At 42.8% G+C, this 24,371-nt stretch overlaps 1 protein-coding gene and 1 pseudogene across 2 annotated transcripts in view; one reads left to right on the forward strand and one right to left on the reverse strand.

Moving 5' to 3' along the window:
- Nucleotides 1-1,285: 1,285 nt before the first annotated feature.
- On the reverse strand, nt 1,286-3,746 carry LOC309667337 (annotated as a pseudogene). The gene has a single exon. The product of its transcript is annotated as an uncharacterized misc_RNA (transcript).
- Nucleotides 3,747-8,346: 4,600 nt separating this feature from the next.
- The window catches only part of SLC22A16 (solute carrier family 22 member 16), a 34,139-nt gene continuing 18,114 nt past the window's right edge, over nt 8,347-24,371 (forward strand). Inside the window, exons 1-3 of the mRNA XM_082475741.1 lie at nt 8,347-8,479; nt 18,008-18,487; nt 21,607-21,724. Coding sequence (XP_082331867.1) covers nt 8,412-8,479; nt 18,008-18,487; nt 21,607-21,724 — 666 coding nt within the window. The 5' untranslated portion in view covers nt 8,347-8,411. The remainder of the gene's footprint in view (nt 8,480-18,007; nt 18,488-21,606; nt 21,725-24,371) is intronic.

The raw sequence follows: 24,371 nt of genomic DNA on the forward strand, positions 1-24,371 counted from the left end.
CAGTCATTCAACACATACTTACTGTATTCAGTCATTCAACACACCTGCTATATGTCAAAGTTCCTGCCCTCATGGAGCTTATATTCTATAGTAGTGATACTATATATACCTATGATATAGTAGTCATATATATATATATATATATATATATATATATATATATATAGTTGAAGAAAAATAAAACAAGGTGGCATGGTAAGGGGCTAGAGAATGATGAAGACTGATACTTGAAGAGGAGCAGAGAAATCTTCCCAGAAGAGGCAACATTTGAACAGTGACCTGACTGAAGTAAGGAACCGGCCATATGGCTCTTGGGGAAAGAGGTCTCAGGTAGAGGAAATTGAACTCAGAAACAGAGACTAGATTTGTGGTTACCAGGGGAAGGGGGTGGGGGTAGGGGTAGGGAAAATGGGTGAAGCTGGTCAAAGGGTAAAATTACCAGTTATAAGATGAATAAATTATGGGGATCTAATGTACAGCATGATGAATACAGTTAACAATACTGTATTGTATACTTGAAAGTTGCTAAGAGAGTAGATCTTAAAAGTTTTCACCAAAAAACTATGTGAGGTGATGGATGTGTTTCCTAACCTTACTACAGTAATAATTTTGCCATTTATACATATATCAAATCATCACATTGTACACCTTAAAATTACACAACGTTACATGTCAATTATATCTTAGTAAAGCAGGGAAAATAAAAGTTACAGGAAAGTTTCCAGACTGTGGCAGGCGGGGCGTGATTTTTTTTTTTTTTTTTTTTTTGCTGTTGTTGTTTTGGTTTTGGTTTTGGCCGTGCTTTGCGGCTTGTGGGATTTTAGTTCCCCAACCAGGAATCAAACCCAGGCCTTTGGCAGTGACAGCATGGAGTCCTAACCACTGGATCACCAGGGAATTCCCTGTTTGGTTTTATTGTTGTGGCTGTGTTATTTGGGACATAATCTTAAATTGAAAAATAAACAGAAAGTCAAAGTGCAAAAAAAAAAAAGAAGTTTTGAGGTAGAGGGAATAGCAAGTGCAAAGTGCAGGGACCGGGGTGTGTTTGCTGTGTTAGAGGAATGAGCTAGGAGGCCAGTGTGGCTGGAGTGAAGAGTGGTTGAGAAAGAGAGGTAGGAGATGAGTCAGAGAAGCAACCAGGGTCATGGAAGGACTTTGATTTTATTCTAAGTGTGCTAGGAAGCTGCTGAGCAAGGGAGTGTCATGATCTGAATTTTATATATATATATATATATATATATATATATATATATATATATATACATTTTTTTCCCCATAGAAAGCAGAAAAATTATTTATTCCAAAAGATGGCAGAAATAAGAAATTCATCCTGAAAATATACTTTGGTATAATTCTGGTGAGACAGATTTTCCCTCTGAACATGTTCTCCTACTGACTGCCCCACTGGAGTCTTACTGTGTGTAACAGTTTTCAAACACTTCACTCATTCTCATGTTGTGAGCAGGCAGGAGCCACCTTCAAATCCACAGGATCCAAGGAGATAGTAACATTATTTCTCAGAAGAACGGCACTTTCTATCTCGGAAGAGTACATAAACATTTTGTGGAGGCAGCACAGTTTAGATTAAATAGGCACATCATTCATCAAAATGTAAAGAAGGAGACAGGAAAAAATACTGCATTCTAGAATAAGATATTCAAATGTGGTGTGAATGTTTAAGGCAGCTGATGGCCAAAGTGGGCAAGTCAGGGAAGGTGGTCTGGGTATGGAGGTGCTTTTGCATCTAGAGGAGTTCTCTTCGTGACCTCAATGACTGAGCCCTGGCGAGCAGGTCTTCTTCCTCAAGGCCAATGATGCTTGAGGTACCTACCAGATGGTTTCATTTTTCAACCGTGGTCCAAAGAGAGGGTTAAGTTGGGCCAGAACTTCAATCAGCCAAAAGAGATAGCAGCAAACTGAACAGGTTACCAACATGGCGATGACAATGGTGCTAACTCCCCAGCTGGGACCCTTAGGGATGAACCCAGGGCACCAGGAAGCCGAGGAAGCCCTAGAATGCACTCATCACGACGAGAGGCACCGTGAAGCCAGTATACACCATGGCTGCTGCGGGAGGGGTCAGCCCCTGCCCCGCCACCTCACTTTGGTCCCATCCGGAAGTGTCAACTTGAATTATATTTTTCAGGAACGCTTGCCTGCTGTGTGGGGCAAGGGAGGAAGCAAGGGGACCAGTTAGGAGGATGTTGCGTAATCTAGCAAGGGATGATGGTTTGGATAAAGAGGTTAGCAGTGGGGGTGGAGAGAAGTGTTCAGAATCAAGCTCTATTATAAAGGCAGAGCAACTAGAATTTTCTGATGGAAAAGAATGTGGAGTGTGAAAACGGGAGAGGAGTAAAAGAAGACACCAAGGGTTTTGGCCTAAGCAACTGGGTAAAAGTGGTACCATTTACTGAGGTGGGAAGTTCTGGAGAGAAGCAGGATTGAGGGTAGCCATGGTAAGTTTGAGGTGCCTTTTAGATAGGTGATGGAGACATGGAGAAGGTAGTGGTATTAACAAGTCTGAAGTGCTGGGGTGAGGTCAGCTTGGACATATAAATTTGGGAGTCATTAATGTAAGTTTTGAAAGCCATAGGACTAGATCACGGTTTGGTATGCTTTCTTCTGTTTGCCATCAGAAGGGCAAACAGAAGAGCCAGATAATAAATATTTTAGGCTTTGTGGGTCATACAGTCGTTCATAGCTACTTAAGTCTGCCACTGTAGTATGAAAGCGGCTGTAGGTAATCTATGAATGAATGAGCATGACTATGTTCCAATAAAACTTTATTTGTAGAAGCAAGTGGCAGGCCAGATTTGGCCCATGGACTGTAGTTTACCAGCTCTTGGACTAGATGATGCTACTAGGGAGAGTGTAAAAAGAGAAGAGAAAGCTCAGAGCCGTGGGGCACTCCAACATATAGAGAAAATGGGAAGAAGAGGAGGATCGAAGAGACTGAGATACAGAAAGTGGCAAAGTAAGAGGAAAATCAAGAGACTGGGCTGGCACAGAAGCAAAGGAAGATGTTTCAAGAAGGACAATATGATATTGTGGTGCCAGTAAACACTGTAAAAGATTTTGAAATGAGCGCCCGCCCCCCCGCCTGCCAAATAGAATGTCTGTCTAGTATACCCTTTAGGATTATCTTCATCTTTCATTGTCTTTGAGCTATTTTATAGCTTTTTAAGTTGTAGAAAACTGATCATAACCAATGATTCTCGTCCACAGAAATGAATTGCATCCTGTGGAATGCAATTGATTGCATTGGTGGAATGCAATTACCCTGTGCATAGACCAGTTCTGCATCTATTTGTAAATCTGTTCTAGCATTCCTTATTGCTTTAATACTTGGGCTTCATTGAATTCTTCTTTGAACTGATTGTAACATCTTATTAGTTCCCTCATTAATTAATGATTAAAAGAGGGGCTTCTCGGGCTTCCCTGGTGGCGCAGTGGTTGGGAGTCTGCCTGCTAATGCAGGGGACACGGGTTCGAGCCCTGGTCTGGGAGGATCCCGCATGCCGCGGAGCAACTCGGCCCGTGAGCCACAATTACTGAGCCTGCGCGTCTGGAGCCTGTGCTCCGCAGCGGGAGAGGCCGCGACAGTGAGAGGCCCGCGCACCGCGATGAGGAGTGGCCCCCACTTGCCGCGACTGGAGAAAGCCCTCGCACAGAAACGAAGACCCAACACAGCCAAAAATAAATAAATTAATTAATTAAAAGGGGGAAAAAAAAAAAAAGAACAATTACTAAAAGAGGGGCTTCTCTGGTGGCTCAGTGGCTAAGAATCCACCTGCCAATGCAGGGGACACGGGTTCGATCCCTGGTCCGGGAAGATCCCACATGCCGCGGAGCAACTAAGCCCGTGCACCACAACTGCTGAGTCTGCGCTCTAGAGCCCGCGAGCCACAACTACTGAAGCCCGCGCACCTAGAGCCCATGCTCTGCAACAAGAGAAGCCACCACAATGAGAAGCCCATGCACCGCAAGAGTAGCCCCCGCTCGCCGCAATTAGAGAAAGCCCGCACACAGCAACGAAGACCCAACGCAGCCAAAAATAAATAAAATAAATAAATTTAAAAAATAAAATAAAATCATTGACGTGTTCATTGTATATTTGTATGTGAGTCATGATTTTACCTTTTAAAATTATTTTTTAACAGTGGACATTGAGTAAAATAAAGGTTGAAAACTAACCACGGAATTTGGCAATATGGAGATCATGGTGACTTTGATAAGAGCTATTTTGGAGAAGTAGTAGTAAAAGATTGGAGCAGATGCATAAAACTAAATGATAAAGACACATGGGCACAGGAAAAAGTAAATAGACCAACGGAACAGATTTAGAGAGTCCAGAACAAACCCACATGTAAATAGAAACTGTATAGATGACAGAGGTGAAAATGCAGAGAAAAGGATGGAATATATTCAATAAATGGTGCTGGGACAATTTTTTACATGTATGGAAAAAACCAAAATTGGATCTTTACCTCAAATCAAATAATCTGTTCCAGTGGCTTTAAGACCTAAATAAGAAAAGCCAAAGGCTAAAACTTTTAGAAGAAAATAGAATATTTTTGTGACCTCATGGAAAAACAAAATATTTAAAGCAAAATACAAAATCACAAACTATAAAGGAAAATATTTATGGATTTGACTTAATTAAAATAAAAAAATACCACTTCTGATCATCAAAAAACACCACAAAGAGATTGAAAATACAATTATTCCTAATGCTTAACTGACAAAGGTATCTGGAATATGCAAAAAGCACTTACAAATCAAAATAAATAAAAATAACCTAATAGAAATATGTGCAAAAATATGAATAGGCAATTCTCAGGAAAGAAAAACCAAATGATCAATGAAGATATGAAAAGATGTACAACCTCAGTACTAATTAGGGAAATGCAGATTTAAACTCCAACATAATACCATTTCACATCTCTGAAACTGACTAATGTTAAAGGGTCTGATGAAACAAGTATTGTGACAAAAGTGTGGGGAAATTTTATAGCCTCCCGGTTGGAAGGCAAATTGGTATGACCACTTTGGAGAGCAATTCAGCAATATTTAATAGTTGATGTATGTGCCTTACAACACAACAACTCCATTCCTAGGTATATACCTTAGAAAAACTCCAATATATGTACATAGGGACTGTTTACAGCAGTATTGCTGTAGTAAAAATCTGAATACAATCTGCATGTCCATCAATTAGAAAATGGTTAAGTAAATTGTGGTTTGTTGGAACAATGGAGTACTAAATAACAATGAAAAAGAAATGAACTAGAGCTACACATATTAGTATGCATGAATTTCACAAACAAATATTCAGAGGAAAAATCAAGTTGCAGAATACATGCACATACCTAGATTTTAGTGATATATCTTGCACATTTTTTTGTTAGATTTATCCCTAAATATTTATATTTTCAGTGCTATTAAAATGTTTTTTTTTAAATTTCAATTTCCAGTTGTTCATTGCTAGCATATAGACATACAATTAATTTGTTGTATATTAATCTTGTTATCATGCAACTTTGCCAAAGTCACTTATTCTAATAGGTTGTTTTTTTTTTTTTGTAAACTCCATCAGATTTTCTACATAGATTATCATATCATCTGTGAATACAGACAGTTTTACTTCTTCCTTTCCAATCTGGAGAACTTCTTCTTTTTCTCTTTTCTTGCCTGAACCCCCAGTACAATATAGTGGCAGTGAGAGTGGACATCCTTATTTTATTCCTGATCTTAGGGAGAAAGCGTTCAGTCTTTCAGACATTAAGTATGCTATTAGCTATGAGTTTTTTGTTGATGACTTTTATCAGATTGAGGAAATTCCCTTCTGTGATATTGTGATATAATAAGAAATACATATTCGGTCTTAATTCTCAGTTCCTGACACAGAGCTCCTAAAGCCCTTGTAAGTTCCTGAGTGATAGGGGTGATAGGAGGATCTTTTGTTATCATATTTGGTCTTAATTCCCAATTCCTGACACAAGAGCTTCTAAGACCCTTAGAATCTCTAGAATCTCTAGAGTGATAAAGGTGTCTTTCTGGTATGGTAATAAGATGACAGGTGGTTGGAGGCCCCTAGATAACTTAAAAATGGGGGCTGGTTTCTAGAAAGACCAAGGCAGGCATTAGAGAGTTGGAACTTTCAGCCCTACTTTCTGACCTCCCAGGAAGGGAGAGGGGCTGGAGAGTGAGTTAATCACCAATGGCCAATGATTTAATCAACCATGCCTGTGTAATGTAACCTCCATTGAGATTGAGAGAGCTTCTGGGTTGGTGAACATATGGGGTGCTGGAAAGGTGGCGTGCCTTCCGTGCTCCTTCCTCCGTACCTCGCCCTGTGTATCTCTTCATCTGGCTGTTCATCTGTAGCCTTTATAATACCTTTTATAATAAACAGGTAAATGTAAGTAAAGTGTTTTCCTGAATTCTATGAGCTGTTCTAGCAAATTATTGAACCTGAGGAGGGGGTAGTGGGAACCCTGATTTTTGTCAGTTTATCAGAATTATGGGAAGCCTCGGACTTGTGATTGGCATCTGAAATAGGGGACAGTATTGTGGGACTGAGCCCTCAACTTGTGGGATCTGATGCTAACTCCAATAGTTAGTGTCAGATTTGAATTACATTTAGGTAACCCAGCTGGTATTTGGAAAGTTGGAGAATTGGTTGTTGGTATGAGCAAAAACCCCACACATTTCATGTCAGAAGTGTTCTACGGACAGAAACAGATCATAATACCTTCTATTCCTAGTTTGTTGAGTGTCTTTATTATGAAAGGATGTTAGGTTTTTTGTCAAATGCTTTTTTTTTGCATCTATTGAGATAATCATATGGTTTTTCTTTTTTAGTTTGTTAGTATGATGAATTTCATTGATTGATTTTCAGATGTTAAACCACTCTTGCTTTCTTGGGATAAACCTTACTTGGTCATGATGTATTGTCCTTTTTATATAAAGATGCATTCAATCTGCTAAACTTTTGTTAAGAATTTTTTATGTCTATCTTCATGGGGTATACTGGTCTGTGGTTTTCTTATGTCTTTGCCTGGTTCTGGTATCAGGATAATACTGGCCCATAGAATGAGCTGGGAGGTATTCCCTACTCTTCAGTTTTCTTGAAGTGTATGTGCAGAATCAGTATTATTTCTTCCTTAAATGTTTGGGCCTGGGGTTTTCTTTGTGGGAAGGTTTTTAACTACACATTCAATTTCTTTAATAGATATAGGGCTATTCTGGTTATCTGTTTTTTTCTGGAGTGGGCGTTGGTAGTTTGTGTCTTTCAGGGAATTTGTCCATTTTATCTATGTTGTGCCATTTCTATTTGGTGTAATTAGAATAGCAGATAAAAGTTCAACTTTCCCCATATCTCCCCCCCTCCCCCCACCACATGTACCTCCCCAGCATTTCCAACCTTAAGACTTTCTAGTTAGTAAGAATCTACCTAATTAAAAAAAATCCATTCCAAATTGTTTATTACTTAATGGATTAATCATTCCAGGAGCATTTGCATTTCAAAAGAAAATAGAATTATTCATAGCAAAAATAAATAAATCATTAATGGTGTTATTTCAGGCTTTGTGACAAGTAGGTAAGGGAAGTACTTTGGGAGATGTGCTTTCCTCTTTTTCAAATCCTCTTCGAGTACAAGTTTGCTATTTTCACTATTCTGCTTAAGTTTCTACCCAGGGAGTTCCCTTTGCCCTTTGGTTAACATAAGATATTTCACACAGCTCTGCAAGATCCTGCCACTTCTCAGGGTCATCAGAATCCATTCTCTATGCCCTGCTCTTGTACATCCCTGTCCTGGCCCTCAAAAGGGTGGACTTCTCTGAGAAAGTGATATTTGTGCCCAAGAGTGGAGTCCAGAAATGTGCATATAAAACCAAGTGCTGGGGCAGACTCAAGCACAAGTTTGAGAGCCATGGTTGTAAGGCGCGCGCCTCCAGACCGAACCCCGGCCTCCGCATTCCCGCCTTGGGCTGTCGGGCGACAACCTTTACCCAGGCACCGGCGCTTCTCTCGAGCGTCGACCCAAAACGGACGTGGTGAGTGTCCAGGGTCTGATGGGGCGGCGGGGAGGCCGCGGGAAGTGGCGGGGCTGGGCGCACCGTGCTACTGGGGGCTCCGGGAGCAGAGTGCACTGGGAAAGAGGCCGCGGCGGCGGGAACTCGCTCGATGGGAAGAGAGAGGAACAAAGCCTGGCCCCGCGCGCGGCTCGAGCACTTTGACGCGCGGTGGACGCAGAAGCCGGGGCGGGCCGAGGCGCGGCGGGCGGGGGCCGGGTTGGGTTGGGTTGGGTTGGGCTGGGCTGGGCTGGGCTGGGCTCTGTGCCCGCAGCCCCCGGCTCTAGGCGAGCCTCACGCGTCCGGCTTAGGAGCGCGGGGCACGGCGGCAGCATGGGGTGCGGCAGCGTGGGGTCCGGCAACTTGGAGCTGGTTTTTGACAGCGTGGGGCACTTTGGCAGGTAGGGAGTTGGAGTGGGGGTGAGGAGGGAGGACGGTGCCGGGGGGGCGGGGAAGCGGGAGCCGAGTTGGGGGAGGCGCCGGTGGGGTCTATTTCTTCCCGTTGCGACGGGGTTCTCGTGCTGAGCTCGCGATCCGAAAACATTTCCATCCCTCCTTTCCCAGAGAAGTCGGGAGGCCTGCGTCCCGACTCCTGGCCCGGGCTGGGCTCATCCTCTCGAACTCTGGCGGCGGCACCTCCCCAGAGCAAGCAGGGGGCGCTGGGGCTCGCTTCGGGAGTGGTGGGCGCAGGGCTCGGCCGGCGCGCCTACTGCTTGGCAGGTGGAACCTGGGGCGCGCCGTCTGCGGGTGCCGGCGTCCGGAGCCCCGGCTGGAAAGCCAGCTCACAGGGGTAGAGGAATGCCTGTTCTTGGCGACTCATTTCTCTAATCGGCCAAACGGGCTCCTCTTTCACTTCCCCAGACGACTGCTGCCCCGCCCCGCCCCGCCCCGCCCCGCGGTAGAGTCTCCCTCAGTGCCTGGCAGGTATTGAATTGCTCCAGAAACAACCGTTAGCGGTTGTTGTTGTTGTTGTTGTTTCCGTTTATAGAAACCTAATATGTGCCAGCTACACAGTGCTTTATTTGATGCCCACGGAATCTTGCAAAGGGGGTGAATCCTTATTTTAATGATTGGGAAACTGAGGGACGCACAGGTCCCTCAGTCTGTGGGCCAAGGACCCAGAGCTACGGCAAGGTGGGACCTAGGTTTAACCTTTGTACGATTGTCACCCTCTTTTCATTTGTCAAAATAATTTTAAAAATTTAAAGTGTATTCATTCATTCATTCATGGAGAAAACACTTCTCTGACCTGGAACGTTTTGGGAGGAGAGGTAGCTGGGTGAGGGGCCATACAGCGTGCGGATCAGAGGTTGGGAGCTCAGTCTGAATCCTGGCCTGCCAGTCACCGCGAACGTGACCATGGGAATACCGTGCCTCAGTTTCCTATCTGCCAAGTGAGAATTATAATCGTTCCTGCCTTTAGCTCCCTCCCAGGCTTGTGGTGAAGAGATGATGATGTGCTCTTCTCCAGGGTGGAAAGTTGCACAAATGTTGGTTATGATTCTCAGGGTCCACAAAAAAGAAGTGGTGGAGCAGGCAGAGGAGGGGCAGGAGGTCCCAGCTCTCCCCTGCTTCCTCCTGATACCTGCATTATTGAATGCTGAGTTGTGCCTGGCTCTGTCATAAGTTCTTTGTACATGTTACCTTCTTTAACCTTCACTACAGTCCCATGATATCGGTGGCATCACTCATTTTACACATGAGAAAACCAGGCCTTGCGCCTAAATCACAAATCTGTTAGTAGCAGAGCAGAATTGGACGTCCATTGGCCTTCACGGTCCATGCTGTCAACCATGGTGCTCTCCTGAGCACAACCCTGGCACTCAGCCAGGTCCTTCATGTATTCCCAGGATCACATTAGCAGTGAGTGGCAGGCCAGGATTCAGACTGAGCTCCAAACCTCTGATCTGCACGCTGTATGACCCCTCGCCCAATATTATCTCATCTTATCCCCCTTGAAGCAGAACAGCATGGGGATTACAAAATCAGCTCTGGGGATGGATGTCTGAGTTCCGATCCTGACTTACCAATTATTAACTGTATGGTCTTGGACATTTGACTTACCACTTCCTCATCTGTAAAATGGGGGTAATAATAGTACTACAAACGTTTATTTTAAGGACTCCACCTTCAGCCTCTCATTTCATTCTCACAGTAACCCTATGAGGTAGTAGTTACTAATACCATTCTTTCCCCATGTATTTTAGGGATTAAGATACTTAGGTGCTATAACAAAAAGACCCCTCAGTTGGAGGTTGTTCCTCTCTGGTAACTGTGCAGGGCATGTTGTGCTCCATGGGGTTGTCCAGGGACCCAGGTGGGTGAGGCAGCTCCGCCATCCACAGCACCGGGGGCAGCTGCTCTATGTCCTCACCCACATGGTCAAATGTGGCTCACCATGGTGGGAGAAGGGGAGAATGGATTTTGAGAGACAGCTCTTAGTAATGTATGCAAAAGTCTTATCATTCAGTAAGTTCTCAATAAATCATGGCTATTATTATTACCTGAGTCCCCATCCTGGTGGGAAGGGTAGATTGTGAAAGCTGCTTGTAGGAAGGAAAAGGGTAACAAGTCAATGCTTACAGCAAAAGGTGCAAATAGTGTGAGCATATCACAGTACCCATATTTTCTCTGGCATTTGCTCTAATTGGTCTCTTTATTGTTTATAAATAGAGAGTTTATTGTGTATTATTATTATTTAGTCTTAAGGAAACCTAGTGAAAGTGTTAAGTAGAAAACCCTAATTATCTCTCATTTCTCATTAATCATTTCTAAGGTGAGGAAGCACTATCCTAATCACCTTTAAGAGAGGAAAGCGGGACACCTAAGAAGAATTAGGTTTCCAGGACTTGTCCTGAAGCCATATTGAAGTTACAAAAACTTCATGGCTTAAGTCCCATGTTAGAGGGAGTTGAGGAAACCAAGATTCAGGCATCTGTGTTGGGGGAATCTAAGAACCTGGATCTTTGAGTTATCTTGGGATAAAGGGAGAGATGGTTTAAAATTTCAGAGTTGGAATGTTGAGCCTTGTGGCTGACTTAATCTATGGATGTAGGTACTGGGGTTTTTTCCCCCCAATATATGAACCTTTTAGGTTTTTTTTTTTACTTTGGCTGCTTTGGGTCTTTGTTGCTGCACATGGGCTTTCTCTAGTTGTGGTGAGCGGAGGCTACTCTTCGTTGGGGTGCGTGGGCTTTTCACTGCAGTGGCTTCTCTTGTTTCAGAGCATGGGCTCTAGGTGCACAGGCTTCAGTAGTTGCGGCGTGGGTTCAGTAGTTGTGGTACGTGGGCTCAATAGTTGGGGCTCACGGGCTCAGTAGTTGTGGCTCACGGGCTCTAGAGCATAGACTCAGTAGTTGTGGCGCATGGGCTTAGTTGCTCTGCGGCATGTGGGATCTTCCCGGACCAGGGATCGAACCCTTGTCTCCTGAATTGGCAGGTGGATTCTTAACCACTGCACCACCAGGGAAGTCCCTTAGGTTCTTTTTTAACTTCACCTTATGAACATCATAATAACTAGCACTTTTATGCACCTACAGTATGCCATAGTGCTTTCCATATATTAACTCTTTACATTCCCACAACAACCCATTTTTCACATGAGGAAACTGAGACTCAGAAAGGGTAAGGATCTTGCCCAAAGACCCAGATGGTAAGTAACGAGAGACAAGATTCAAACCACGGCAGTCTGGCTCTGGATCCATGCTCTTAACCACAGTGGGATGACACTAGTTATGCTTCATTATACAGAGTGATATAAATCTAGGACCAAAAGTAATCTTCTTCACCTGTCACCCAGATAGCATGAGTCTGTTTCCTGGGGGTTCTGATAATCTTTGCTTTTCCTTACCTCTGGGTTTCCTGTCTATTGTGTCTGTATGACTCTTTTTCCATTAGTGTTTCTCTCCAGCTGTGGGCACAGTGATATGTTGTGTCTCTGTTGTTCTTTTTTTTTTTTTAATTAAAAAAAATTTATTTTGCCCACACCACGCGGCATTGTAGGATCTTAATTCCCTGACCAGGGATGGAACCTGAGCTGCCTGTAGTGGAAGCGTGTAATCTCTAGGTCTGTTTTTCTTAAGGGGACTTAGGCTGGGGGGACACCTGATGGACAACAATCTTTATAAGGGACAAAGTGATATGTTAGAATGCTAGACACCTAAGGAAGTAGGGTTTTGTTTTTTTCGGGAAGTTATCCTTGTAACAGGGAAAGGGAAATTCAAATTGAAAGAGTGCTCAAGACCTTCCCAGCACATAGAAAATATAATTATATGAATTAGCATGGTTTGTTTGGGGACTGCTAAGTGGTTTATTATTTATGGAGTATAAAGTATGAGGGTGAGAGAAGGCCAGTGAGGGGTAGGTACACTTACAGTCATCCACAAGAATAGTTTTGATGTCATGCTAAGCAGTTTGGGTATTAGGATCACTATGAAGAATGGAAGGTGCATTGGAGGGGCAGGAGTTGGGGCAAAGAGACCAGAGAAGACCCACGTAAGAGCCCTGGTGGGAGATAATGAGGGTCTGGACCGGATCAGGGGCAGTGTGAGCAGGTAGGATGGAATAGTTTTAACCGGTGGAATTGATGGGACCTCCAGGCCCTAAGGCATGAAGGAGAAGTGGGAAGGACCATGAGGGTCCCCCATGCCCTGCCCCTACCCCATATTTCTGGTTTGTGTGGATGGTGGTGCCCTAAACTCAGAAGCAGTTACATTCCAGGTGGGGCAGGCTTGGGACTTGGGTCTTGAGATCCGTTGGAGACTCTTAACGCAAATTCATTGTGGGAATTCCGGGTCGAGACATCCAATAGGCATTTGGGTAAATATGTATTGTTCAGGTAAGACACCTTCTTGTTTTTGTTTTTTTTTAAATTTTCTTTACTAGTTTTATTTCAAAAGAAACCAATAAGTGATATTACATTGGTACATTAATGATAGAGGCTTGATGGACCCAATTTGACACTTTTATCATTGTAATCATTGTTTTTGAATAGCTATAAAACAGAAATGCTCATAATGTATATGTCTATACATTGCTATATATTTCTTTTTTTTTTTGAATGTTGGACCATAGTTTATTCCTGCAAGTCACATTGAAAAGAAAAAACAGCTAACATGGAGCTGGTGGGTGTATGCTGCTGTTAGAATCTTGCACCACTAAAGTTCTCCATGGCACAAATTATACCCCTTTTGTTGTCATAATAGATATACATAAATTTTTAAAATTTAGAAGTGCCAGTCTTTTTCTTTTTAAACATCGTTATTGGAGTATAATTGCTTTACAATGTTGTGTTAGTTTCTGTTTTATAACAAAGTGAATCAGCTATATGTATACATATATCCCCATATCCCCTCCCTCTTGCATCTCCCTCCCACCCCTCTAGAAGACACCTTCTTGTCAGTATGGATTGGGTGGCCAACCAGGGCTGCAGTCTAGACGATAGGCACCATGTGGACAGATTGGGTGTGCCTTGGCAGCCATGCCAATCACACCTCAGCAGGGGCATTGCTGAATACTTTTTCCTCTCCCTGGGTCTTGCAAATATAAGACTTCCAAACTGATGTATTATGTATATACAGAAAAGTGTGTACCCTAATCTACAACTTGATGAATCATCATAAAATGAACACATACGTGTTACCACCCCAGATCACCCCTTCTCATGCCCCCTTTCTCTCCCCCAAACTCACTACTATCCTCACATCTAACACCATAGGTTAGTTTTGCCTGATTCTAAACTTTGTATAATTGGAGTAAAAAATCACAAACTCTCTGTCTGGCTTCTTTTGCTCAACACTGTGCTTGTGAGATTCACCCATATTGTATGTCACATTAGTTTGTTGATTTTCATTGCTGTGTAGTATGTCATGGCAGGAATATTCCACAGTTTATTCATTTACTGTCAACAGATATTTGGATTGTCTCCAGGTTGGGTTTATTATGAATAGTCTTTCTTGTATATGACTTTTGGGAGCTCATGTACACATTTCATTGTGTATTTTCCTAGGAAAGGAATTGCCCTGTTACCTGAGTGTGCATGTGGTCAGCTGCCAAACAGTTTTGCAAAGTGGTTGTAATAAATTACACCCTCGCAAGTTGTTTATGAGACTTCCAGTGGCTCCACAACAATTGTTAAGTATTTTGAATGTCAAACGTTGTGTCAGCATATGGTTAAAACCAGGGAATTTGATTTTTCGGAGCGGGAAGCTTGCTTGCTTACTTATTTATTTACTTATTTATGGCTGTGTTTGGTCATCATTGCTGCGCGTGGGCTTTCTCTAGCTGTGGCGAGTGGGGGCTACTCTTCCTTGCGGTGCATGGGCTTCTCATTGCACGGGCTTCTCTTGTTGCGGAGCTCAGGCTCTAGGGCACGTGGGCTTCAGTAGTTGTGACACGTGGGCTCAGTAGTTGTGGCTTGCGGGCTCTAGAGTGCAGGCTCAGTAGTTGTGGTGCACGGGCTTAGCTGCTCCTCGGCATGTGGGATCTTCCCGGACCAGGGCTCGAACCCATGTCCCCTGCATTGGCAGGCAGATTCTTAACCACTGCGCCACAAGGGAAGTCCCTCTCCTGGGAAGCTTTTTAAGCTTGTATAGAGTCCTGGATCCCACCTCAGACCTCCTGAGGGTGGGGCAGAGAAGACAAATCCTAGCTTCAGGGGCCTGCCAGGGTAGGTGCTCTGTTGGGGGGACTGTGTGTGAATAGAGAATGAGAATAGAACACTTGTGTGACTCTGTAGAGAACTCTAGTGACAACTGTGGGGTTCGGGTTGGCTGGGGAAGGACCTGAGGCCAGGTAGGTGGTGACAAACTAGAGAAGCTGGTGGGATTCAAAGACTGGAGCCCTGGACGGTGCAGGAGGTGGGGTGAGTGGGAGGGACAGGGGGAGCTGGGAGGATGGGAGGCCGTGGTCAGAGAGCAAAATGTGAGCTTTTCAGCAGAGGAGCTGCTCCAGGTGATGAGACTACTTAGGTACCAAACCCAAACGCCTTCAGGGGCAGGCAGGTAAACTTCAGACAAACAAAGTCTGTCTGCTGTTTGCGGGGGCTGTGTTGTAGTTTGCAGTGCTGGAATTTGTGGGGTGGGGAGGAGTCAAAGACTTATAACAATGATGTATGTTACATTCTCAGTCATATTCATATAGGATTGTTATTATAGGATGCCTCTTAGGTCCCAAACAGGATTTGGTTGCAAGAGGATCTGGTGCCCAAGTCTTTATTGCCTCGGTGTCTGGCAGTTAGACACTGGCCCACCACAGACTCCACTCTGTAATGATCTGGACAGGGTGATTCTCCCTCTGTTCTAGACACCAGGAGCTTGCCTTTAGTGAAAGACTCCATGCTGCCCTTTTCCTCTGGAATCTCCCAGGCAGCATTTATAACTTTTACCATAATTTATATAACTAATCTCCTGCTGGAAGACATTTAAATTTCCAGTGTTTTCCAGTTACAGACTAAACTTGTACATTAACTTTGGGAGAGTTGATATCTTTATGATGTTGAGTACTTGTTACTCCAGGGAGGTAAAAAATAAAAATTACTCTCAAGGGCAGATGGTGATACCCATTAGTGTAGTAGAGACACTTAGGTGCTTGATTTTAAAAAAAGAATTAGTAAATCTGAACTCTTTTCTTAAGTAAGATTAGTTTTCCACTTTATTTACATGAGTAATTTGCTAAGCAAAGATTGACCAGTAAATTTCAGGTCACTGTTGGTTTCAGTCTGTAAATTTGGAGACCCTACATTTACTTTTAAAATTTTGAATAAACTTTTAATTTTTGGATAATTTTAGAGTTACAAAATAGGTGCAAAGAGAGTAAGGAGTGTCCCTGTGCGACCCTCACCAAGTTTCCCCCATTGTTAACACTATATTACCATGGGATATTTGTCAAAACTGAGAAACAGACATTAGTACATTACTATTCGCTAAACTCTACACTTTATATAGATTTCATCAGTTTTTCCAGGAATGCCCTCTTCCTGTTCCAGGATCCAATCCCGGGTACCACATTGCATTTAGTTGTCATGTTATCCCGCTCTTCTCTGGTCTGTGGCAATTTCTCAGTCTTTCCTTGTTTTTTATGACCTTGACACTCTTTAGGCGTATTGACCAGGCAACCTGTAGAATGTCCCCCAATCTGGGATTATCTGTTGTTTTTCTTATGATTGAACTGGGGTTATGGTTTTTGGAAAGACGGCCACAGAGGTGAAGTGCCTGTTCATCACATCGTATGAGGGGGAATGTGATATCCATACGACATCACTGAGGATGTTAACCTTCAACATTCGGTTAAGATAGTGTTTGCCAGATTTCCCCACTGTGAAGTTTCCTTTTATCCTACTATGTTCTTTGGAAATGAGTCACTAAGTCTAGCCAAGGGGGAAAGAGTGGGAATTAAGGTCCATCTTCTGTAGAGAGGAAATATCTACAGGTATTAGTTGGAATTCTACTGTAAGAAAGATTTGTTTCTTCTTTCTTTTTTCTTTATTTGTTCAGTCATTCTCTTATATAAGTGTGTATTTGTCAGGGTTCTCCAGAGAAACAGAATCAGTAAGAGATAGATAGATATAGATAAAGGTAAGAGGAGATTTATTATAAGAATTGTTTCATGTGGTCCTGGAGGTGAGAAGTCCCACAATGTGATGTCTGCAAGCTTGAGACCCAGTGCTATAATTCAGTCCAAGTCCAAAGGCCTGAGAACAAGAGGCTGATGGTGTAAGTCCTGGTCTCAGTCCAAAAGCCCAAGAACCAGGAGTGCCAGTGTCTTTGGAGAGCAGGAGAAGATGGATGTCTCAGCCCAAGCAGAGAGATCAAATTCGCCCTTCCTCCACCTTTTGTTCTATTCAGGCACTCAACAGATTGGATGATGCCCACCCCCACTGGTGAGGGCGATCTTCTTTACTCAGTCACATGCTAATCTCCTCCAGAGTCACCCTCACGGACACACCAGAAATAATGTTTTATCAGCTGTCTGGGGATCCCTTAGCCCAGTCAAGTTGACATGTAAAATTAAACATCATAGTATGGGACTCATATCATATCATATATCCCAAAGTGTTAAAAGGATTGTCAGTCCAGGCTATTTTTCAACAGGTTAAAAAAAAAAATGACACGAGCGCTCACTAGATCTGATTTGCCTTCTAAATGACGTAGTTGTGAATACCTTTTATTCAAAAGCTATCAGCATGTGTACTGGTGGAGTTCAAATAATTTTAAATGTTGTGAAACTAATTTTATTAATGTAGCTAGTGGGTGAATGGCACTTTCACATTACTGTGCTACCTCAGGTTTTAGCTTGACATTTGGAAAGAGCTTGCTTTGGCTTCAGATAGACTGAATTTATCTCCCAGCTCTTAATTCTGTGCTCTGAGCAAGTCACTGGCCTTCCCTGAGCCTCAGTTTCCCTCTCTGTAAAATGGAAATAAAAACTACTTCATGGAATTCTTAAAAAACGTTTTATTTTATTTTATACTTTGGATTATACTGTGCTATTTATTTTGTTGCTCAGATTGTTTCAGCTTTGCCCTTTGGGAGCTCTTTCATACTGGTTCCTCTGTCCCCTTGACATGCCACCACGTTTTTTGTATTTTGAGTACTTCCTTACTTTCTGATACTATAAGATGCTCCAGGCTTATTTTGTATTCTCCCTGTCCTGGTCTTAGAATCAGACATTTTTCCTGGTTCCTTTTTTTGGAGAATGATAGTTAGAGCCCAAGATCTGGGCACTGATGTGCTTGTTGCTATTGGGATGTCATCGCTTTTAGGCCCTGTTGACAGAGATATACACTTGTGTATACACACATATCTATAATTATTTCTGTGTTTATCCCTTTATCCAAGCTAAGGCATAATGGAGGCCTTTCATATTTGCCTATGTCTTTTTTTAGCCCATAGGCCAGATATAATGACTTGATTTTTTTTTTCTCTTTGCAGATACCAGATATTCCTCTATTTTATATGTGCCTTCCAGAACATCTCTTGTGGTATCCATTACTTGGCTTCTGTGTTCTTGTCAGTGTCCCCACAGCATACTTGCAGGCCCCCAGGCAATGTGAGTCGGGTTCTTTTCCAAGGTATCTCTAGTTGGAGGTTGGAGGACATCTGGACCCAGTTTTCCATAGGCCGTGAAGATCACATCATAGTGCAGCTACAGGACGGTGAGATTTGGGAGCTCACAAGCTGTCACAGTTTCCGGAGGGATAACAAGTCGAGTTTGAACTATGATTATAACGGCCATAAGAGTAGTTTCCCTTGCTTGGATGGCTACATCTATGACAAGAGCAAGTGGCGCAGCACCGTGGTGACTGAGTGGGATCTGGTGTGTAACCGAGAATGGTTTGGAAGGCTGATCCAGCCTACATTTATGCTTGGAGTCCTACTGGGAGCGGTGATCTTCGGCTACCTTTCTGACAGGTAAAATGAAATGTTTAGTATTGTTGCATCAGTGTAGGGTTCATTTTCCTATCTGATTTCCTTAGGGGACAGGGAATTATGTTCAAAACTGTAGTCATTTTCATACCTTCTATCTAAATTCTTTGCCGATCTATTATTTAGAGACACAAAATAACATAGTGTTTAGGGGATGAGTTCTGAAGACAGTCTGCCTGTGTTCTGCCATTTATTAGCTGTGGGACCTGGGTGAACTGCCTAACATGTGTTTCAGAATCTCATGTGTAAGCTGACAATGAAAATAATAGCGCTCACCTCAGAGGGTTATTGCAAAATTAATACAGAAAAAGTACCTTGGACACATAACCACTCAGTAGGTACATATAACCACTCAGTAGTGAATTTTTTTTTCTTTAAATAGACTTGCTTTTTAGGAGGATAGTCTGGTCCTAAGCAATAATATCTATGAAATTGTGTGATATACCAGCCATATTTTTAAGAAATACACATTAAAATGAATATGTAGCTCTTAAAATGAAGCAAAGTTCATCTCTATATGGACAGGGACCACACTTTTCGTATCTGTCCTAAAGTACAGAGATGAACTTATTTATTTGGTCCCCATAGTTGTGAGTTTTACAGGTATGTGCTGGGCACTGGGAACCTCAAAACAACTGCTTAGGTCAGAAATCCCTGCCCTCAGGGTGTGCTAGTCAAATGGGGCCAACAAACACGTCCAAATAAAGATTATAGGGCTTTGTTTTGTCCAGGGCCATACTAGAAGTAAAAGCAATGGAGGCAAAGACTGTGGAAGCCTAAAGGGAGGAGTACCCAGGTCTTTCCCCCCAACACACACATCCCCTCCAGGAGGTGGCATTTGAATAATGAAATTGGAGCAAAAGTGGAGTCTAGTTATTATTTGGTGATTGAAGTTATGTTTCAGTGTTTAAGAATCTTCTGCTTCATAACTGTCTTCCTGGGAAGTGTGGAAGTTAGGGTGTCAGTGGGGAGAGGAACAAAATAGGAGATGAAGAGGTAGATATTCCCTTTTGGTAAGTCTGTCAGTGGAGGAACTGCAAGATGCAAGGTGGGTACCAGAGTGATGGGGTCCAGAGAAGGTTCTTGTCTTTGACTGGAAGAGACTTATACTGAAAGGGAGAAGTCAGAGGAGAGCGAAAGACAGAGGAAAAAGAAGTAATTGGTAGAATAAGGCCTCAAAGGAGGTGGGAAGAGACATGATCCTATACAAAGACTGCAAAATGGTATTTGGAGAGAAAAGGGTGTGTGTCTCTGGAGAGGAGGAAAGAAGAGAAGCCTGAAGGCAGATGCAGGTCATGTTGGCAGGTGGGCAGACCAGGAACTTGTGGGGCTTTCTCTTTGATGGTCTCTGTTCTCTGCAGGAGAGGGCTGCTCATCTGCTGAGAGTGAAGACTTTGCGGGTGGTACAGGGGGTTGATCAGGGATGAATGGAAAATAGTTTTAAATGGCATTCAGGGCTCAAATGAGATTGGGAACATTTATGTGCAGGGCCAACAATCCCTACTAATACATGTGGGAACAGAGAAGGCTGAGGCCATGAAAGTGACAGTTTCCAGTTTGCTTGCATACCCTCTGCTGCACTGGGCAAGCCTGTTGGTTGGAATCTCAGGACTGTATTTTTTTTTGCCTTACAATTATCTGTCAGGGACATCTCAGAGGGAGAAAATATCTGCAAATTACATATCTAATGATAGTCTAGTATCTAGAATATATAAAGAACCCTTATAACTCAACGATAAGAAGAAGACAAATAACCCAATTTAAAAATGGACAGGTGATTTGGATAGATATTTTGCCAAAGAATATATACAAATGGCCAAAAAACACATATAAAAATGCTCAACATCATTAATCATTAGGGAAACGTAAATCAGTGCCACAGTGGGATAACCCCTGCTCACTAGAATGGCTGTAATCAAAAAGACAGACAACCGCAAGTGTTGTCAAGGATGTGGAGAAATTGGTGGGATTGTAAAACTGGGGCAGCCATCCTAGAAAACAGTTTGGCAGTTCCTCAAAAAATTAAACATAAAGTAGCTTATGACCCAGCAATTCCACCCCTAGGTATATATCCAAGAGAATTGAAACATAACTTTACACAAAATCTTGTTCGCAAATATTAACGGCAGCATTTTTCATAATAGCCCAAAAAGTGGAAACAATCCAGGTGTCCATCAACTGATGAATGGATAAACAAAAGGTGGTATTAGCCATGCAATGGAATGTTATTTAGTCATAAAAAGGAATGAAGGACTATAACATGGATGAAGATTGAAAACATAATGCTTAGGGAAATAAGCCAGGTCATATATTGTGCAACTCCATTTATATATAGAGTCCAGAATAGGCAACTCTATAAAAACAGAAAGCAGATTAGTGGCTGTCAGGGGCTAGAGGGAGCAGAGCATGGGGAATGATGACTCCTGGGTGCAGTTTCTTTTCGGAGTGATGAAAATGCCTTGGAACTAGATAATAATAAGAGTTGCACAACTCTGTGAATACACTAAAAGCCACTGAATTGTGTACTTTAAAAGGTTGAATTTTATGGCATGTGAATAACATCTCATTTTTTTTAAGTCTGCAGGCATATAATTGTTATTTGTTTGCTTTTTAGGCAAAGAAATGCACTTCTCAGTTATGAAAATATAGGGCAAGTAAGCAGCTTATTCTAGTAGCAGAATGTAGCAAGACTTCTGTTTTTAGAGGGCCTTAGTAAGAGTTGTCTCCCCTTGGTGGGCTGAGCCAGCCCAACAGGGAAGATGGTCCAGCAGGTCACAGAGCAGGTCCTGACAGGGAAAGGACAAGTCTTCCCTCTCCTTGCTCCCAATCTCAGGTTAGCTGGTCCTTTGGGGACCACCCAGAGTGATCGAGTGTGTATATTAGCAGCTCAGGTGGAAGCCAGTCCACTGAAAAACTGGTCTCTTGAAGAAATCATGTGTTAACTCATGATTTGCTCAAAATAAATGAATGAGTAACAACAATCAAATATTGATACATAAGCTATTAAAATATAAGTAGCACCTATCTTTCATGAATTAGAGTGGATGTTTTAAACTGTTGCAGCCACACCTTGCTCCTTCCTCTGTGTAATTCTTATTTTTCAGGGCAGGAAGACGACTTGTCTTGTGGGCCACAAGCACCGGTGCATTTTTGTTTGGCATAGCAGCGGCATTCACGTTTGATTATTACAGCTTCATAGTCGCACGCTTCCTTCTTGCTATCGTGAGTTGGGTTGTTGTTGGTTTGTTTTGTTTTGTTTTGTTTTGCCTCTTTAATTCCACTGCAGGACTTTTATATTAAACCTTAACTCTCTTAGCCTTGTTCATTTAGAATCTAGTGAGAGAGATCAAGGACTAATCTTTGTTCGCTCCACCGCAGAAGTCTTTCTGTAGCATATTAGGGTCCTATGCTTAGAATGGAACTCATTAAAATGAAAAATTGCTGCTTAGTAGGCAGAAACTTTACATTTGACTCGATGCCTGACAGGTGATCCACATTCCACGATTACTAACAGCAAGGATTTGTGGAACATCACTTCCACTTGGCATTGTGCTGGGGATTCTAGCCGATACTATAAAACAAAAGAGAGAGAGGAGACAGGGAGAACAAGAGGGAGAGAGGAAGGCATAAGGGGAAAGAAAGAAAAAAAAAGTCATTATTTGTAGCCATTACAAATAATCGCTGCAAATTATTTTACTTCTGAGCAATTGTATGGGTCTAGTCAGGCTTTGTATGCATGAGCCAAACAGAAGGTTCAGGTGTATTGTTAAGAAAGTCATTTGTATAATGTGCAGGAAGAATGAAAACAAGAAGGCATCAGGCATTTCTGTTATGGGGAACAGAGGAGTAGAGTGGGAAGGGCATGAGTTTGAATCCCAGCTTTGTCATGTATTGGCTTCTCAACTGTATGACCTTGGGCAAACACCTTATCCTCTTCAAACCTTAATTTCTGATCTATAAACTGTAGAAAATAATACCTGCTTCACTGGGCTGTTACCAGGATTCAGTGAGATTCATGCAAGCATCCCCAGTTCAGTACCTGGCATGGAGTAGGCACTCCCTACTATTAATAATAAATTGCAATTTATTATTAATAAATAATGCAATTACAATAGCACCTACTAGGGTGCTATTACTGGAAGTGGACCAGAGAGTGAAGAAGCTGTTTCCACACTTGGTGAGGCTTCCAGACAGCTTCCAAACTACCAAACAACAGCAGCAGTGATTCTCTTTGGAGGTCACTGGGCAAGGATAACCGAGTGAAGTTTTATCTTCAGGGAGAGCTTGTGATCTTGCTGAACACAGAGCAGGGCATGCATCCCCTCTCACCCGAATGGATGATCCAAGGGTCTGGAGAGAAGCCAAGGACTTCAATCTCAGAAGAAGAGGTCACTGCACCCCCTCAGAGGGCAAGGTGGTGTATTCTCTTTTGGAGTCTTCATCGATGGCTGGGAAGGGTTCCTAGAAAGCCACACAGATGGCCAAGGATAGGAAGATGCGTTAAAAAAAATTTAGGAGAATTGAAGGTGTTGCATCTTAAAAAAATGTATATATATCTAGGAATATAGAGAGTTTTTAATATGAAAGATAACAACCAGCAGTTCTGTCTCCACCGAGGACAGAATAAGAGGAAATGGCTCTGTAGCTACAGAGTGAGATTTGATAAGAGACCTTCTGGTGAGAATGATGGTACAACAGAGGCACAGACAGGTCTTGAGAGAGTGTGGAGCCCTCTTTTGGAAGATTTAAGAGGATAATTCTAAAAATATCTGTTTCGGTCTTGCAAAATACCATGAGTTGATTTCCAGAGCCAAGAAAATGAGACAGCCACCCATAGACTACATCTGTAAAATGTGGCCGTAATTTTCTGTGTCTCCTTCCTTTGGTTTTTATGGGAAATGTATTTGTGATACAATTCTGAGTAGGGAAGATGCAGGCAGATTCATTCACTCAGCACATTTATGGATCTGCCTACAGAGTGTGATGCTAAGTAAACCTGACCAGGCTGTTTCAATAACCCTACATCTTAGAGGAAGTCAAGACACTGACGGGCCATTTTAAAAATCCATACAATGTTGACGATGGAGGACTAACAGTGGAGGGGGTCCCGCAGCGGGGGATGGGATGGGGGGTCTGGAGAGTCAGGGGCTTTTTAGTCTGAGGGGTGGGTGAGAGAGGCAGAGGCAGCAGCAAGTGAGAAGGCCCTGAGATGTGAAGAAACTGGAGGTCTCAATGCCTGGAGAATAGGGAGGAGGTGAAATACACGATAAGGCTGAAAGAGAGAGAGAGGACTAGGCAGGGCCTGGTAGGATGACAAAGAGTTTGCCTGGTTTCCTAAAGGCAATGGGAATCCCCTGAAGGAGTTCAGTGAATTCAGGGGTGAAGTGGTCATTTTGGCTGCTATGTTGGGGGTGGGGTCAGGGTAGATGTGAGGAATAGAGTGTTATCAGTGGAGGTGACAGGTGTGAATGGTGTCAAGGAGGCTTCTGGGATTATTTAGGCAGTTGTGCAATGGATTGTTTGAACCCAGTGACAGAAGTAACCAGTAGGAAGTGGGAGTGAACGCAAAAAGAACTGGCACTGAGAAAAACATTTTGGGGACTGGTGTTACAACGTACTTTAATGGGGAAATTTGTAGTATTTGAAGGTTTAAATTTACCAAACAACTGGATTCTTCAGTATGGGAGTCCTCATTATCAGGGTTCATTAACTGAGTCTTGCAATTACAAGGTTTCGTGGGGAAATAAAAGCTGTTGCCACAAAATATGAAACTGACCATTAATACAATAGTCCCCATCAAGCACCTCTCTGCTTACTGCTAGTAGGCTAGCCTCTTTGCGACTCTGATGCAAAGTGAAATTGCAGATCT

Source organism: Balaenoptera physalus, assembly GCF_965194825.1.
Source record: "Balaenoptera physalus genome assembly, chromosome: 9".
In the NCBI taxonomy this organism is placed as follows: Eukaryota; Metazoa; Chordata; class Mammalia; order Artiodactyla; family Balaenopteridae; genus Balaenoptera; species Balaenoptera physalus.